Source organism: Microcebus murinus, chromosome 5, assembly GCF_040939455.1.
Source record: "Microcebus murinus isolate Inina chromosome 5, M.murinus_Inina_mat1.0, whole genome shotgun sequence".
Taxonomy (NCBI): Eukaryota; Metazoa; Chordata; class Mammalia; order Primates; family Cheirogaleidae; genus Microcebus; species Microcebus murinus.
In genome coordinates, this window is record NC_134108.1 from 49,777,669 (window position 1) to 49,796,140 (window position 18,472).

The 18,472-nt window shown below is 44.6% G+C and overlaps 1 protein-coding gene across 3 annotated transcripts in view; it reads right to left on the bottom strand.

Moving 5' to 3' along the window:
* Positions 1 to 4,276: 4,276 nt before the first annotated feature.
* Positions 4,277 to 18,472, bottom strand: part of FOXO3 (forkhead box O3) — a 116,878-nt gene continuing 102,682 nt past the window's right edge. For all 3 annotated transcript variants that reach the window (XM_076003077.1, XM_012753103.3, XM_076003075.1), the window contains one exon: positions 4,277 to 9,035. In XM_076003077.1, the coding sequence (XP_075859192.1) occupies positions 8,949 to 9,035 (87 nt within the window). In that variant the 3' untranslated portion in view covers positions 4,277 to 8,948. The remainder of the gene's footprint in view (positions 9,036 to 18,472) is intronic.

Below are 18,472 nucleotides of genomic sequence, written 5' to 3' on the forward strand. Positions count from 1 at the left end.
TAGGGTTGACAGCTCCCCTCTGGAATTCTGGGAGGTGAGGGAGCGCAGCTGTGAGGTCAGGCTGCTGACCCGAGGCTGGGCAGTCCAAGCTGGTGGTGTGAGGGGCGGAGCCTGTGGCCAGACTAGATGGACAGGTTGCCAGCATGACTCTCCAGCTATGGAAATCACCTGAGTGCCCTGCCCACAGCGTCTCCTCCCTCCCCCACCTCCTGCACCTCCTTCCACCCTCCACCGCTCATTCTCTCTAGTCCAGGCAGGGGGAGAAGGAAAAATAGATTTGTGATTTTATTTTTTAAATATCAAAAATATGAGACTATGGGAAGATAGGGATTCTCATACATGGTTGGTGGCATGAATTGGTACACTGGAGGGCAATTTGGTCAACCTCTATGAAAATTACAGATGTGTATATTCTTTGACCCAACAATTCTATATTGGGCATTAATCCTACAAAGATTCTTGCACATGTATGAAACACTATATGCATAAGGTTATTCATTGTAGTGTGGTGGTAAGTACAAACTTTTAGACACAATCCAATATCCAGTGTCTATCAATAGTGGACTACTGGTTAAATCAATTATGATACATTAACACAATGGAATACTATGTAACTATGAAAAAGAATGAGGAAGCTTTCTATGTACTGATATCTCCTCCATGTGTGAGAAAATCACCAAAAAAGCAAGATGTCTAACAGTGTGTACAATGTACTTTTTGCATAATAAAAAGGGGAAAATAGGAATCTGTGTTTTTATTACTTGTAGGTACATAAGAAATTCTGGAAGGATACATAAGAAACTTTGGGGTGGGAAGAACCAGGCAGACAGAAGACAGAGGTGGGAGAGAAACATACTCTGTGTACATCTTTTTATGTTTTCTGGCTTTTGAATAGTGTGAGTGCATGACATTTTAAAATATTAATTTAAAAACAGCGCAACAAAATGAAACTTTTGACCAAAAAATCCATGACCCAATTGTCTTACTACAATGGGCATTTGTCTTTTGGGGGTATGTCCCAGCAATAAGAACACCCTTTTTATTTGGGGGAGTTCCGATTGGGTACATTTTTGTGGGAGGAAGAGCCCCTCCTCCCCTACTCAAGAGAGCCCTGTGCTCCTGGTCCCTACCTCCTGCCAGTGGGGCTCAAGCAGCAGGTGGCTCAGATGCTCTCTGACTTTGGTGGCAGTAGCAAGGGCCTGAGTCCAGCGGTGAGGCCAAAAGTGTCCAGGACACAATGATTATTTCTATTTTCACATTTTAACTTTTAGAACTTCTCCCAGCCATAGTTGGATACTGGTACATGCTACTTGTATTCTGCTTTTTATTTCTCTTATATCAATATATAACAGTAAGAGATCATTACATTTCTAAGTGTGCATCCAAAATGAGTGTTTTCTATGTATAGGAATAGTTTTCATAATTATTGTTTTAATAGATGCATAATATTCCTTTCTTCTGATTAGGTCTTTCCTATACTATGAAATTCAAGATGTTAATGGGAAGTTTAGGAAACCCAAAGTTATGAAGATACAAATTTGCAATGATACTATTCACTTACCAGTCAGATTCCCTAAAGAGTATAGTTGTCTCAGCACCTCCACTTCTATTCCCCAATACCCTTCCCCCGCTGATTTCTTTTTCCCTCTAGTCTTAGACGAGAAGGGGTCAAAGCCAGCCTTTCCACGTCAGTTGGCTCTTTAGAAGCTATATTTATCTTTGTGAATGTAATACACACCCACTTTGGAAAGTTAAAATAGTACACATGAAGAGCTGGAATCCCGGCTCCCTTGCCTCCCTCGCCCAGACATACCCATTACCAAGTTTCTTGTCATTTCCTCCAGATTAGAGCTTTCCGGCCCCTAGGGCAGCCTCCCACAGCTAGCTGCTCTGAGACCTGGAGCAGCTTTCTCTCCCTTCCTGGTGGGCCACATAAACATCATTTTCCATGGCTGCCATGTTGCAAAATAGTTCTGGAATTCCCATGGCTTCCCAGTTCCTCAACGTCCTTCTACAAGATTCTCCCTCCCACAGTGTGACCCAGGGCCCACCCAAAGGCCAGCTCTGCTCAGGCCACTGCCCTGCTGGTTTCCCCTGCCCAGTCAGAAGCCTGAGCTACCTGGTCTGGAATTGTCTGGCAGCCTTTTCTTGCCTGGCTTCTTTGAGCTCTTTAAACCCCAAACAAACCTACTACTCACTGTTTCCAGACCTTCCTGTCTCCTTTGTCTTTGGGGTTCTCCTGCCTCTGCTGGGTGTTGTGAGTGACTTGACGTGTATGTCAAAGTAACATTTGCTGGCTTAAAGCTTTGCCCTACTTAAATATTTGCAAAATCAAGCGGGTCCCAAAGCCTGACCAATTTCTGCCTTTCAGCTCCAATGTTAGCTTCCTCTGTTTCTCCATCCTACCCTTAGCAGCATCCATGGGATCCATTCACTCAAGAGTGCATGCCAGCAGGCCTGCATTTTTCACTTCAGCCCATCTCCCCGGGATAAACACGGTGCCTGGCACGTGGGGGTGCTGGTGGATGAATGAATGTGGGATTCACATGGGAGATCCTGCCAGTACCGGAAGGGCATTGCGACTTCTCCTTCCCGACCGAGTGGGGATGTTTGTAGTGAGTTTCCAGCAAGTCCTCAGAGAAGGCAGGCAAAACCAGCTCTGATCCATTGCTGTGTGACAGACACTAGTCAGACACACACACAGTCTAATTTTCTTCAGGTCTTAAAAATTGCTGTTATTGGTCTTGTGTTTTTAATTTTTGAATGAAGAAAATCCAGGGGAAAGGACTCTTTCCCTCCAGCTGCAAACATGTCTGGCCCTCTGAGCCCACTGCTTCTCTTTGCCAGCGATGAAAGCAGAGCGGGAGCGGGCCCCACACATCTCGAATGCACTCCCCTGCCTGTCCCCACATGTGGCTGCGGCGAGGGGCACCCAGGGCACCTGAGACCGCTCCCCACCACCACCCTGCAGCCACCTCCCCACTTTCCACGTCTCAGGGGAGTGGCTGTGGGTGGTTGTGTGTGTCTGGCACCCAGCGGCTATGAATCCTACCCTCCTCCACCTTTGACCCCGGTATTCCAGCTGTGGTATTGGGTGACTCGGCTGACACATGCCAAAGTAACTTTTTCTGGTGGAAATCTCCGCCCTTACTACTTGAATATTTGCAAAAATCAAATCCCTAAAGTCCTAACTAGTTCAAATTCTTCCTTTTAAACAAAAAGCTGAAGCAGGGAGAGTCAGCAAGAACTGGCCTTGATTCCTCTGCAGAGCAGACAGGCTGCCCGGAGAATATACGCTCAGGGGGGCAGGCGCAGGCCCTCACTCTGCTGGTGCACCGCACGGCGTCTGGCCCGCTGCCACACCAAGACGGACTTAGTATAATTGTTGATCATTAACTTTAACTAGTTGTTTTGCATTTTTACCTGGTTTTGGAGGACTCTCTACTAAGCATCTTGTGATAACTGGTATTGGATTTCCATCTTGAATCTTTTGGGAGACAGAATCAAAATTGGGATATACTCTCAAGTAAAATACCCTTTTCCAGTAAGCTTTGGTATTAGAAGATGGTAAGCTTTTACCTTTATAGGTAATTAAAATAAGGAAAAACTTATGAAAGCATCACTCTTCACCAATACAGAACTTAACCTCAAATAGCCAACTTTAAATTTTCTTCCGTGATCTGAGATACGAGCCCATTGTGTTGCGTGGGACCTTAAACCAGATCCTCCTTCTTCTACAAGCTGAATAATTTTTATAAGTCTATCGGTAAATAAAAATACAACCGAGGCTACCAAGAATAGTTTTACAATAGGGAGGAGTTCCCCCTGACTTCACTGAGGCGGCCCCGAATGTACACACAGAGGAAACATTTATGCTGTTGCCCAGAAGCCTGAAGTAGTGAGTTTGACTTTGATATTTAGGAGGGCACTGTTGACAGCCTCACAGGGTTCAGGCCTCTGGAGCTCCCTGAGGGCCTCCCTACCGTAGGAGCTCCAGGGCAACATGGACTCAACACACACAAGTGGCTAACAGCCACCATGGACGATGCCATAAACCTGTTGTGATTAAACTGTTGTCTGTGGAGGTCAGAAGTGGGCCAGAGGAGATCTCTAGGTTCATTTAGTTTAGAGATCTCATGATAGAGTCCCTCAGCTTTGTGCCTCTCCCAGCCAGGGAAGCAATTCCACAGGGAGACCTTGAGGTAAACGCAGCCATTTTATTCCTAGGGCTAAAGAAAGGGGGCAGGAGAACAGAAAGACTTCCTGAAGTAAGACAGAGTGTCATTGATGCTTTATTTACATGCGTTATTACCATCTCTTTTACAAAGTAGATTACGGTTTTAAATGGAATACACAAGGCAATATCTACAAACACCAAGGAAAGTAAGTACTGCATTTCTATTTCATTTAGAAAGGGGAAGATTCCCAAATCAAACTGGTTTTGATCCTTGAGAAGAAAGGCGGCAGAGTTAATTCGTGGCAACATATGGTTAGACAAAATCCTCAGGTGAGAATGCAATATGATAGTGTTCGCTTGGAAAGAAAGGACGAGGTGCTTCAAACCAAAGTATGAACTGCTTGACTCTCAGGTGTTTAAATATGGCCATGCACCATATTTAATTCTGGTTTATATGGGGTATGAGCAAGGAATTGAAACAGATAAGACAGTTTTACAGATACTGTATACAGATTTTTTTTCAATTCATGCAACTTTTTTTCTTTAAAAAAAGTTAAACATGTAAAGCCAAAATGTACAATACATTTTAAAAAATATTAACTAATTTTTCTGGTCCTCCTTCACATCTGTTTATATTTCCCATGTACATAATGTGCTAGGACAAGTATATAAGAGAAGACTGATTGCCAGGCAATGAGATAATTTGAGAGAAATAAGTGACCAGACACAGTTTTTAAAAACAGCCACACAAGGATTTCTGGAGTGTGGCAGAGGCCTCATCACCAATCATTCATCAAAGAAAAATACATACAAATAAAACTAAACAAAAGGAAAACATTCCATTCAAACTGCATAAAATGTTACCTACTTAGGATTTAGATCAAACATACTATACTCTTTTCAGTTACTTAGGCATCTGCTTTATGATCTTGTTTGACAGGCCTGATTCCCCAAGAACTTCACTTTCCCCAAGTGGCACCCTGCCTCCCCCAGTTTCCAGGAGAGGCTGGCTTTTTCGTACCTCTTCACTAGTGATTGCATTTCTACAAAAAATTTTTAATTTTTTTAAAAAACTCATTATGCCTAATTATACAATGTTTCCCAAATCCAGCAAGAAAAGAAAATTGGTTCAGAGCTGTTAGGGTTTTCTTTTTGCGTTTAGAGAGAAAGGGTAACATTTTTATTTCCCCTTGTCAGCCCTTGGCACCAACATGTGGAACGGAGGACTTGCTTTTTAACTGCTTTATCCTTGATGGTCTTTTCCAAGAGATTCAAAGGCTCTTTATTCTTTGAGTGGGGTTCATTAGGTAGAGGCAAAGTCTGTCCCCACCATCCTTGTGTGCAAGTTTGGAAGCCACCTGAAATCGCACCCTGGGAGGGACATACCTGTCCTGAGTAGTGAGCCATGATGCCCTCTCCTCAGGGTGCGGAAGCAACACACATGATGCTAAAAATCAACACCAAAAACAAACACAAAGTCCGCCTTGCGCTACACATGTGCGCGTGACTCTCCCATTAACAGGAGAGACAAACTTCTGAAAATTAAAAAAAAAAAAAAGTTGTTTCAGCAATCATTATATTGCAGAGGATGCAATAAAGAAAACCAACCTCAGCTTCATTCACAGTAATGGAGTATGCTGAACCTGGCGGTCAGTTCTCACACCAGGACAGTGAAGGCTTGTGCTAAAGCTCTTTTCTAGCTTTGGTAAAAGGTATCAGGTTCTGGAGCCCTGAAGAGAACAACAGAACCCCAGAGTGCATGTCCTGTTTTCAATATTAGCTACTCTTCTAATTTCCCATCAGAAAGTAGGCAGCCCCCTAGAGCAGCTTACTTAGAGGCTGAGGGTAGCCTGGGACAGTTCTTGCCAGGGTTGAAACATTACACCTGCCAGGCCCCCTGAGGCTACTAAGTGTTCTGCCAAGATGGTCCGGATCAGAAAACATATTGTTAGGGACCTGTGACACTCGGAATGTGATGTGGTGGCCAACAGGTGACCCATCCTGAAAGCAAGTATCAGTATAAGGGACAGGGGGCTCAGGTAGCACCTCTGCCCAGTCTGACCACCTTATACCCTGGCTAGTCCAAGGGAGCCTAGCCTCTCCACGGGTGGCCAGCTGAGGGTGGGATGTCATGACCCTGGGTAGGCCCAGCCATTAGAGTCTTGCCTGAACCCTCTCCTGGGGTTGGCAGGTCTCATGGCGCCAATGCTGCATTTGACTTTGTCCTGGTCTCAGTTCTCTACAACACTCTAAATGTAGAGTTGTTTGAGTTATTTAAAAAAGAAAACAATGTCAACCAGAATATCAAAGCATTCCCCCTCCATTTTCCTGACCTGTCCTGTGGCTGCCCTGCCCTCATACTGCCTCTGTCCCTTCCTCAGCTATTTCAGATTAAATAATTTGGTTCTAGGACATTTTGTAAGACATTCTGCCTGAAATCCAACAAACACTGGAAAAAAAAGAGAATAAACGAGATGCCACATGTCTGAAAGGAATTCAACATTTTAAAGCTGAAACACATTGGAGGGTTGCCTTCCTCACTCCCAAAGTAGCTCTCAGAGTCTATAAAACTACAAAGGCAAATAGCTATTTTGTTAGTTTGCTTGTTTCTTTGAACCCAGGAGAGAAATTCTCAGGGCTCTCGAGTTGGAAGCACTCCGGATTCCCCTTTGTATGTGGCATCCCCCCGCTATTCCCCTGCTGCCCTCGCAGCCAGCTGTGCCACTGACTCTGCGGTGCATGCCCGCCCGGAGCAGCGTCACCCAGGAAGCCAGAGAGGCAGCCCTCTTTCACTGACACTGGACAGTTCTTGTGAACAGCAGACTACTAAAGGATCAAGGAAGTGGCCAGCATCATTATAAAGGAATATAGTAAGCAAGTCTGGCTCACTGACAAGCAGACCACATGAATAGAATACATATTTTTAAAAATTATACATACCTTTAAAATGATTATAAACATGTAGCAGTTTAGAAAAGGCGATGTGCTACAGGTCTACTATAACCACAATTGCACGACAATTTACAGATTCAGTAAAAGGCAGGGTGAAACCAACAGGGCAATCGCTCAAACATGACAACCCAAGCAAGGCAGGAGAGACGTGTGACAATACCAAATGGAACTCTCATTTATGCTAGGAGCTGTGATCACCACCAATATCACCCCCAGGAGTTATAAAGCAAAGGTGCACAAGGGTGCCCCTGGTGGCCAGTGGTGGGTGCCGGGCGGGTGGGGGGGTTGGGTGGCACGTCTGTGTTGGTGCCCACTGTCACGGTGCAAGCATCAGCGAGAACTCAAGCAGGGAAGTCTGTGCTGAAATACTAGCCTGTAATCCTAACGCCCATGCATAAGGTTCCATTTTTGTACTGTACATGATAAAAATATATTTATACATTTATATGCCTAATGCTTTTTATGCAAAGAAAAGAGTCTTCATATATCACTTTGGAGAAGTATGTATATGCTGTGCTAATCAGAGCATTGTGACACCAGTTTCGTATGTACCAATGGTGTTCCCAACTGTTCTGTCTACCAAGGAGGGTACAATATAAATCACACTTTCCAGGTTTAACAGAAAGCACCTATACAGCACCATAACTTTTTGAAAACGAAACAAAATGAAATCCATAGAAGCAGAAGTAAAAACAGAAGAAAGGTAAACTGCCTTATCTTGTACTTTCATTGTGTCACTTGTACAATTACAACCTAAGCTTATATATTTTTAAAAAATCAGTTTGCATGTTATTGTCTCTCACTCATACACTTCTAGCAGATCAGATTATACACAGCAAGGCTGAAAATAATCAAGGATGTACATTTAGGAAAACAGTGGAGTTAGAACTGCCTTAGCATTGACTGGGGTCTGTATTCTTCACACATTTCTCACTGCAAGCTTAATGCTCACCTGTAAGCTCCCTCCTGAAAAAGCAAAACAGGACTACTTTTTTTTTTCCTTTTCTTTTCTCCTTAAAACCAAACCCTTCAGTGGCATTTGGCAATGAGTGGATAGCTGTGATTTCTTTCCTGAAAAGATCCTGGGTTCCTAACCAACTGACCAAAGCTGTTCACATTAGCTGAGGACACTGACAGGCGATCGCAGGCCCTACTGATCTGGCCACCGCAGACCAGGTGCTGGGGTCCCATCCACAGACCCCCGGACTCAGCACTGGAGACATGGAGGGCCGGATGCTGCGCTCCACTCGGTTTGCCTATGCATGGCTCAGTCCTGGACGGGTGCACACAGCAAACAACTGTGCCATTGTTCAGTTTTTAGAAAAGGATAATTTTCTACTAAACAAAAGAAGAAAGAAAAATCCCCTCTAGTTTATGTAATGTGTTAGTTTATGGAGTTCCATGGGCTCAAAAGCTTGTGACGCCCGAAGCCGGAATGGTAACTGGTATGTTTGTTTTTAAATTTGCCAGGGGAAGGACGGTTAACATTTTAACAGAAAAATACTGCAAGTTAATGCATATGAAAAACTCAGAAAGTCAAAGGAAAACAAACACAAGAACAACACTTAAAACATCCCATAGACCATTGCAATATTAAAACACCACGGAATCGCTGACGACGGGGGCTCCCGGTGTGCTCTGAGCGAGGGGGCGGTGCTGGCGGGGTGCTGTCCTCCGTTGGCAGGTGCTGCCACCCCGTACAAGGAAGATTTTGCATACTTTATAGAGTTCTGTTCCAAGGGCAAGTGCTTCACCCAGGGCAAGGGGCCATTAACAGTCTCTGCTGGGTTAGGAAAATGGCGCGGGATTCACAAAGGTGTTAAGCTGTAAACGGTATCACTGTCCACTTGCTGAGAGCAGATTTGGCAAAGGGTTTTCTCTGTAGGTCTTGTGTCAGTTTGAGGGTCTAAAAGAGGAGAAAAGAACACCAGATCAGTGAGGGCATTCCCACAGCAGTCAGAGTGGGCACCTGGGGGCCACGCGCCATCGGCCTCTCGCCAACTCGCCCCACCCCAGGGCGCACGCAGCAGAGCAGTCGCCACACCACATCCGAAAGCCTGAAATTCTAAGGACAAAGCATGAAGACTACTTACCCTATTTCTTGTTTTCTCCTTATTACAAAATGCTCTAAAGCTGAAAAGTCCAAAGGAAATGGGGTCATTCACTTTGGCAGGTTAACAAAGAAAGGCAAAATTAGGGTGTTTTTAGCAGGCTCTGTTAAGCTAGGGATGATCAAGGTGCAGAACGGGTTTCGTTCTAGACTTCTGCATTGAGGGGTTTCCCGGGACATGGGGATTTCATGCTAAGGCAAGGAAAGATGGTCATCACCACAAATAGACCAGCTGTGTGTCTCTAGCTGTCCCCCACTGGCTATGTCGACTGACTGAAATTGCTTACTACCCTCCCGCCATAAAAAGAGTAAGTCATTTCTAAGTGAGCCAAATTCTAAGTAGGAATTTGATTTTTTTTTTTTTTTAAAGAGATAAGGTTTCATTATGTTGCCCAGGCTGGATTTGAACTCCTAGGCTCAGCTCAAGAGATCCTCCTGCCTCAGCCTCTCAAGGAGCTAGGACTATAGGTGTATGCTTCTGCGCCTGGCTCAAGAATTTGATTTTTATATTAAAAATTGACAAAGAAGAAAACTATATAACACACACACACACACAACCAAACAAGTTCACCATAAAACACCCCATTGACAGTTAACATATTATTATTTTGCCTCCAACAGTCTTCAATGGAAAGGCACAAAAGAGGTCTCTTAGAGCATATGAATTTATATAAGTCTTACCAGACTTCATGTGACCATTAAATCCAGAAAAGTTAAGAGGATTTAAAAAGATGTAGCTACTAGAGGAACTGACAAGACAGACTTCAAGACATAGGATCTTTTATTTATGGAGACAGTGTTGGTTGTTATGGCAGTAAAAAACAATGGCTCTAGGCCAAGAAATGGATAGAAAGTGGCACTGTAGCAGCACGAACTCATGATCTTCTTTCTTACTAGACCAGGTGACTAAGCAATGAAAAATGCATCAATGAACTCACACACAATAACATGTTACATATATCACCGTCTCCCACCTTTAGAGGAGCTATCATGTTCATTTGGAATTTTCACAAGCATATGACTCCAATCTCTTCTGTGACTCTGCACTTGCTGGCAATCTTACCTGTCACTATCAATCTTTGCAAAGACAACAGGACTTAGTACTAATGATGTTGCATACTCATGCTCATATTTACCCTTGTTACAGCTCCAAACAGAAGAATTTAGACTATTTTATTAGAGGCAGAGACAGTAAAGTAGGAAAAGAAAGCCTATTCTTCTTTCCACCTACCCTTAGCCTTTAGTTTCCCTGGCTGATGGGTTTTGGAGGTATTCTTTGCTTTGTAAAGCTACTAGAGAGTATTACCTTAGACTCTAAAATAATGCATTGATTTCAGAGGGAGAAAAACCTAAAATAAATACCAGATCTCAGTATCAGTGGGGAATTCAGCTTAGATCACCTGCATCCCTGAAGCATGAACAGATATAAGGGCTTCACAGATACAGTCCCCTGGAAAGGGATTCAGTTTTGTTCCTTTACAATAACACTTAATAAAGCACAATCTAACATCACTATGCAATTAGTCATCAGGGGCTACAGTCCCCAAGCCCGATCCTGACTTACTGTAACTGCCAAGGGAAAAGCCGTAAAGTATTACCTAATTCGGGTCCCCTCCCCCGGTTCCCTCTGGTGTTAATTATTCAGGCACGGAAGCCAGTGCATAATGGTAAGGTGACACACCTCATCCCCCAAGTACAGAAGCAGAGCATGCAGCTTGCTCTGACGCTGAGGCTGGGCCAACACAGGAGGAAGGAGACAGAGGGCACCTATGAACCCCCTCACAAGGCATCACTGAGTAGAACAAGCCATCCGCTCTGGGGCAGGAGGTTCACAACAGACGATCTAAAGCAACTACCACCAACAATCCCCAAACCAAATACCCATGCCCTCATCACAACGCCCAGAATCTTCAGGGAACTTCATAATTAAGAAGGAGATACACTAATTATCACTCTTTCCCTTTCTGCAGAGTGGGGCTGGAGCCACCTCTGATGCTATGTCCTGGAGCTTCCTCCGAGGTCCCCCAAGGCAATGCCCTCCCAGGGAGGCCTGCTCAGGAAACTGCCTCCATGCCTACAGGTGGAGCAGGCAGGGGCCCAGGTACAGAGGCAGCTCCTACAGAAGACAAGTTTACTATAGAAACTCCTACTCCACAAAAAAGAAAGGCCTTTGGTTTTCCCTGTGATAGAAGGAAAACAGATTGTAAAATATTGTGAAAACATAAAATTAGTTAAATGTTGAATAGAAATACAATCATCCTTCTAAAAGAAACAATAGAATCACCACGACAAAGACTGGGGTAATAAAAATAATCATAAGATGTCTTAGATTTTTAATGGCTCTTTTGGGGCTCAATGTTTGCACATGTTTATCTGATTCAATAAAGGACAGAAAGAGTAGGGGGGGCACATTAGGTGGTGAAATGGAGCCACTGAGCTGGGAATTCAATGATGCTTAGCTTGGGTTCAAGTTTCATGGGTTTTAAGGAGGCTCATATCATTCTTACGCTGTTTAAAGGATGACGTTTTAGTTAGCTATGTGAGGTTTATGTGTACGTGCCAATGTCCTCCTAGCTTAAAAACACATCAGATTAAGCAAAACTTTTGGAAGGAAAAGGAAGCATATAGCTGATGGAGTTACAGCTGTTACTTTACAGTTTCTAGGCAATTTGCCAATTAACAATAAATACAAAAACGTTGTCCTGTCCCATCAGGGACTTTCATTACTAAGGAGAAGATGCCCTCCCACCCCAATAAGTAAGTTTGAAATCAGTTATTGATGCAAGGAAAAGGAAACGAGGAGACCAAATAAATGATGAGCCCCATTCTAAAAATATCTATGGATGCTGTCATCTGGTCTCTGGTGAGAGTAAATCCCTCTATAATCTTGGCATCTGTAGGGAAGACAAGTTTCTGCCTAATTATCGCCACTAAATCACATGATGTTCTAAGAAAGGGAAATGCCTCCAAAAACCCTACACAAAACATAAGAACCCCAATCAACTTTCATCTGGGAATAAAACATAAATGTTCCTACTGCTGTCCTCCCACAACTTAATTCTACGGTGAAAAATTTTGTAGTGTTTTTATCTTCTTGGCAGAGAAGGAAGGAATAGAACCCCAATACTAAATATGACATGGAAGACAAAAGAGATAATGACATGAAACCCTCACATCCACCAATCCATGAAGATTAGCAACTGTTTTCCTAGCTAGAACTACAAGATGTTTGGAGGAAAGTTTGCCTGAAAAACAAAACAAAACAAAATTAAAGTGAAACGGCACTTTCCTCATTCTTTACAAAGATAATTTGAGCCAAACCTGCAACCCCGGCACACGCTGGGGACTAAATCTGAAACGTTCAGGTTAGAAAAGGAAGGGGTGTTCACACAACCTCACAGGGAAGCCTCACATGGCACTCAGAGAACACGTGTGGGTTTCAGACCTTGAATGTTTCCACTCAAACTTTCAGAGAAACGCCTGCCACCACCTCTGCTTTACTCCAGAAGGGCTGAAGGACACCAACCCATTATCTGCAAGCATCCACCACGGCTTCTGTAGTTGGTGTCACCCCAGGAAAAACAGCATGTCTGGGGTTAAGCAGGCAAAATGGCCGCAGCTCCCTTGGAGTTCAGCGTCACAGGCAAAACCTGTACAGTCCAGGAAACTATGCTAATGGCACAATGCTCTGGCTTAATGTGGTCATTTTTCAACATCTTCTAGGTTGGAAGAGGTGATGAAAAAGAGTGAAGTTCACGGATACTTGTCTGGTGGTCGCTGAGGGCAGGGGCCTGGCCAGTGAGAATCCAGCCCTCTGCCTGTGACGCTGGCCACACAGAGACATCCTTCACGTCCGCCAGAGGGGAACTTAGGAGGTGCAGCTCTGTAAAAGTCCGTCTTGGCAAATGCTGTCCATTGCCTTGCTGCCATTTCAGGCGCCGAGCAGTTCATGAGGGAAACAGAACAGGTACAAACGCTGCGGACAGGCTGGAGGCCAGAGTTGCATTGGGCTGAGGAGCCTCCCCACGGGGAAGTCGGAGTTCTAGGAAACCCAGCTCGTTGGCTGTGGTGCTTCCTAATGGGCAAGCAGACACTTATGGAGAAGGTGAGGATGTTATAGGGAGGTTTAGGAGGAGAAGCCTTTAATGGCAAAGGTGATACAGGATGCTACTAGAAAAGCTATACACACTACTTTGAAGAAAGAAAAAAAAAGCTCAGTTTGTGTGAGGGCTGCTTTGTGCTCCCCCCCCACCCCAAGTAATTCCTGGGCTTGTTCAAGGCAGAAGGTGAAGCCTGTCTATGAAGGCTGGTGACAGGCCCCTCGAGACCTTTGCCACCAGGACTCCTTGGAGCCTGGACCTGACGTGGGCTGCCCCTGCAGCCTGCCTTTGTGCAGTGCTGAAAAATCACAGGGGAGACAGTCCAGGAGCACTTCACAGCTCCATGACAAAGAGCTGGGGGCACCTGCTGGGAGGCACCGCTTTTCTGTTGCTTAAACTTTAGAGATTGTTGATGGCTAAAAGCAGCTTAATTTAAGAATGCCCTATTTGCCTTCACATTGGGGCAGGGATTACGTTAACCAAACATTCTTCAAGTATCCAGAGTTGACTATGGAGACTGACATGGCAAAAATATGATAGGTGCTTACTATCAATAGCAAAGTTGCAAAGATTTCATATTTTCTTAAGATTCTTAGATTTTCAAACCACACAGAATAGTATGTAAAGTTTTGGATTATGTTCTTTTAAAGAACAAATTTTAAGGCAAAAAACCTTTAAGAGGTGTTTGGACCCTCTCTGGACTCAGGGTTACTTAACTTTATTTGTAATATCAGAAAATCTAAGCTGGCACAGACTTAGGAGATCAAGTTCTACGGTCCTCAACAGGCTTTACCACCCACTACCACCTCTGGGAGCAAACCTTCTGCTGGTTCAGTGACGCTTTGCCTGGACGGCTCTTCTCACCAGCCATGTGAACCGCCCACGCGTTCAGAGGGCTCCTCCAGTCCCACTTCCTAGGCTGTCCTTAACTGAACTCTTAACGACACTCACCTGGCATCTAATCATATTGTGCCTGGAATGGCTACTTTCTCATGAACTCTGAGCTCCCAACATGTTGAACTCCTTGAAAACAGAGCAAAGTCTTCAAATAACACTTGTGGAGCATCTACTGTTTTAAGAGCACTGTCTTAGACATGGTATTTGCCTTCAAGCAACACATATTCTGGTTAAGGAAACAAAATTTTCTTGATGTCCCAAGTAGCCTGGAAAGCTGAAAGTATAAAACATGTGCACAATAAATATGTGCTGAATAAATGAATGAACCATCCTCCTGGAAGAGCCCTCTCTTTCTCTTGGCCAACCTGAACACTCAGCATCCTTTCATTGCTACTGCTTCCATGACCTACTCCCATTCGCCAAGGGTTAGTCTCTATGAGGACAGGCAAAACCTACTGCTGGTGGGACAAGACCTATGATTAAAAATGTTTTTTTGTGGGAAAAGTTGTTTTCTGATGATTAAATTTCTAAAACTATTTCTTCTAAGATGAAATCAATACAGGGTACAATTTTAACATTCAACTAATTCAACTAATAAAGTATTTACTTTCTCCCATCCTTTCTGCACATCCCACCATACATATCCTTTACCGTCAGCCCCCAAACAGTGCTGCTACCCTGACTTTCAAGTTGCTATCATTGATAAAGTGATTCACCACTTAAGACAAAAGGGAACTGTAGTCCAGGAGGAAATGCTCAGAGCCACTAACCGTGACCAACCATGACCTGAATGTCACAATGTTTATGTTCACTGGGTGTGACCCTATCCTGTGTGACTCCGCACTGCACTTAAAGGGGCGTGGAGGTGGAGGGTGATGACGGGAGTGTGCAGGCTGGGATGTCCTAGATCCCTTGAGGGTGGGTGGGAGTGCAGGTGTCATCACCAGCCCATCTAAGGGTTCGGCCACCAAGTACAGAAGGGGGGTTTCTCCAAGTCCTCTTTTCCTGCTTTAGATAGGCAGGGTTTTGAGAGACAATCTAATTCTACCAAGTGATTCTGAAATTGAAAACACAAATCAGCTCTTTGAGTTGCACAAACACTCCAAACCACTCATCCACCTATATGGCATGACCAGAGCATGCCAGTGACACAGAAGGTGGCCAAGAAGCAGCCATCACACTGGCACAACAGAGGAAGGAAGCCAAGAGGGAACTGAAAGGATGGGCCCAAGGGTGGCTCCACAACTGCGACAGAGGCCTGTCCTGACGTCAGGCGTGCAGACTCCAGAACTGAGGTAAAGCCTTGTGTGTGGTCCTCATCACTCTGCTCAGCCTGCACCTGCACGGCAATATGCTCGGGGCACCCTGCCCCAGGGCACCCCGCCCCAGCCAGCAGGGCGGCCAGAGCAGAACCTGACCATGGCCCAACAGCGAGTGCCTCGGCCTGGGGCTCTCGTCGTCACAGGCAGCACTTTCAGGTATGCATCAGGGCCACCTTCTAACAGGACTATCAGTCAGCATGTACTTTCTGATTACTTCTATGTTGGGCTGTATTACTTGCTGATCATTTCTGAACATACAAATGACCAATAAAAGCACCAGTTAATTACAGTGGCATATATACAAATGAAGGCCCAGTGGAAATTAATTTAAAATTTCAGCCTTGTAACTTAGACTCCTACCTCTGGCCTTCTCTTCTTGGCCAATAATTTCCCCTGAGGAATGAAATCCACACAGACATAAATATTTGTTTTTAAAAATATTATGGCCCAGACTTGTTACACTAGAAAAAGAAGAGGGAAGGGGGTAGGGGAGAGAAAGAAGACATACTGACACACAGGCCTTCAATCGACTCGAGATCGGCAATTAAAGTTTATCCTTCAGAAAACACTGGCGTTGCTGAGACTTCATGACTAAGTCATTCCCATCCTTTAATAAATGAATGCTGTCGATTTCAGCAAAAAAGGGGTTATGAAAACTAGTAAATCTAGAATTACAGAATAAGGTCCACATCTATAACTGGCAGAGAAAGAAACGAAACACCACAACCCAGTGTCCAGTGGCTCTTTCAAGGGTGTGATTTTAGTCTTAGGCCTGGCTGCTGCTGCTTTAGAAAGAAAGCACCTGGAAGAAACCAGCCTTGTCTTCCTGGGTTTTCAGTGAACTTAGAGTTGGAAGAGATCTTAAGGGTACAGTGACTGTATTTTCTGAACCCCCAATTGTGTCACATTAGCCAATAAGAGATAAACCACCAGCTTTTGGGTGATCCAAGGCCAGACACTGCCAGCATCATGCTACCTGGGGTAGTCTTTTTGCTCCCAAAGAAAGTCCTAGGAGGGACTGGAGTGGCTCTGCATTTCTCTGAGGAGCTTGGCCTGGCAGTGGGAGGGCAAAGATTGCCAGGTTCCCTCCCAACAGCAGGAGAGGCTCAGGCTCGAGGCTCTGAGGGAGCTGGAAGGGCAGCGTGAGGCTTCTCCCTCCGTGTGGCTGGCCACTCGCCCCCCAGGGCCCACCGATGCCACTCTAAGGAGAGCTGAAGGCAGACAGCTGGATCCTCAGGCAATTCTTTAAGGATGTTAATGGAACACCTTGGGTACCATATACAAATCTCTCATGCCATCTGTGAAATTCAATGTTAGTGGAAAACAGCCTGTCTAAAGGGCATCCCCCCAATTAGTAGGCAGGGCCTCTAAGGTACATGAACTCCAAAATCAAAGGTTTCACAAGAGGCCGTTTCTATACCTTTTTAATGAAAAGAAACCCAATTGATTCTAGTTCACTGAGGAAAGTAGTCCTTTCTGCCAATAGTGTAAGACTGGCTTGGCTGCTTCCTGTTTTCTGAATTAACCTCTGGAGTCATTTTAAATCAAAATAAACATTACTTTTTAAAAAGGTATCAAAAGACATAAGCCCATATCAAGACTAGTCTTCATAAAAGCTCTGCAAGGTAAAGTTTAATTTAACCCCATTTTACAGATAAACAAACTGAGATTCAGAGATGAGTTACCTGACTCAATGACCACAGCTATGAAAATGACAGTCTTCTGCTACAAATCCCATAGTTATTCTGCCTTTCTTTTCTTTTTGAGACAGAGTCTCACTTTGTTGCCCGGGCTAGAGTGAGTCCCGTGGCGTCAGCCTAGCTCACAGCAACCTCAAACTCCTGGGCTCAAGCAATCTTACTGCCTCAGCCTCCTGAGTAGCTGGGACTACAGGCATGTGCCACCATTATCGGCTAATTTTATATATATATATATTAGCTGGCCAATTAATTTCTTTCTATTTATAGTAGAGACAGGGTCTCGCTCTTGCTCAGGCTGGTTTTGAACTCCTGACCTCGAGCAATCCGCCCGCCTCGGCCTCCTAGAGTGCTAGGATTACAGGCGTGAGCCACTGCTCCCGGCCTTATTCTGCCTTTCCACAGGACCTCATTTAACTTGGAATAGGCTGAAGAGGAAGCTTTTTAAATCCATGGCTCCCCTCAGAGCCCCAGGGACAATGTGCTGAAGTGGGTGGCTCACGTCCAACTGTGATGAACCAACCAGCTCTAGCAGGCAAACATCATAAACTAAAGCAAGTGTCATGCAGAGTTATAAAAGAAACCAGCATCTGGATTCAGCCTGAACTCTGACCTACTAGTGAGGTGCTCCTGAAATAGTAGGGTCTGTGTTTTTATTCCCCAAAGACACGTGGAATAGACCATGTGCCAATGGAATAGAATCCTTGAAAGCAGGGTTCTCCCAGAAAACCAGGCATGTAAGGAGGCCACATTACATAGGTCCTTCACTCCAACCCTGTATGTAAGGCAGACTTTTACTCTATGACAGGTGGTCACCAACACTTTCCCAATTGGGTCATGCATTCCTTGAGGGGGAAACCCTATTTTATTTGCCTCTAACCCTTGTGTCTGGCAGATACTCAACAGATAAATTTTGCTTAGTGAATCCAGGCTTTTCTACTGCACTTCTACCAAAATGGGGTCTACCACTTTGCCAGGCAGCTAGCTCATCCAAGGGTAGAACCCACTCCATGGCTTAAAAACGCTTCATATATGACAAGGGCATAAAAATCTCAACAAGAATGAGGAGGAAAAGGGTAAGGAAGCAGCAATTCTCAAGGGGTTGCTGCCCTCTTTCTTTAAGGAGTTCCTTAGAACTCTGGTGCTATGGTTTCTTGAAGAAAAAGGATTTGATTTAAGCTATCAAATAAGTTGAAGAAACACTGCATACCCTAGAA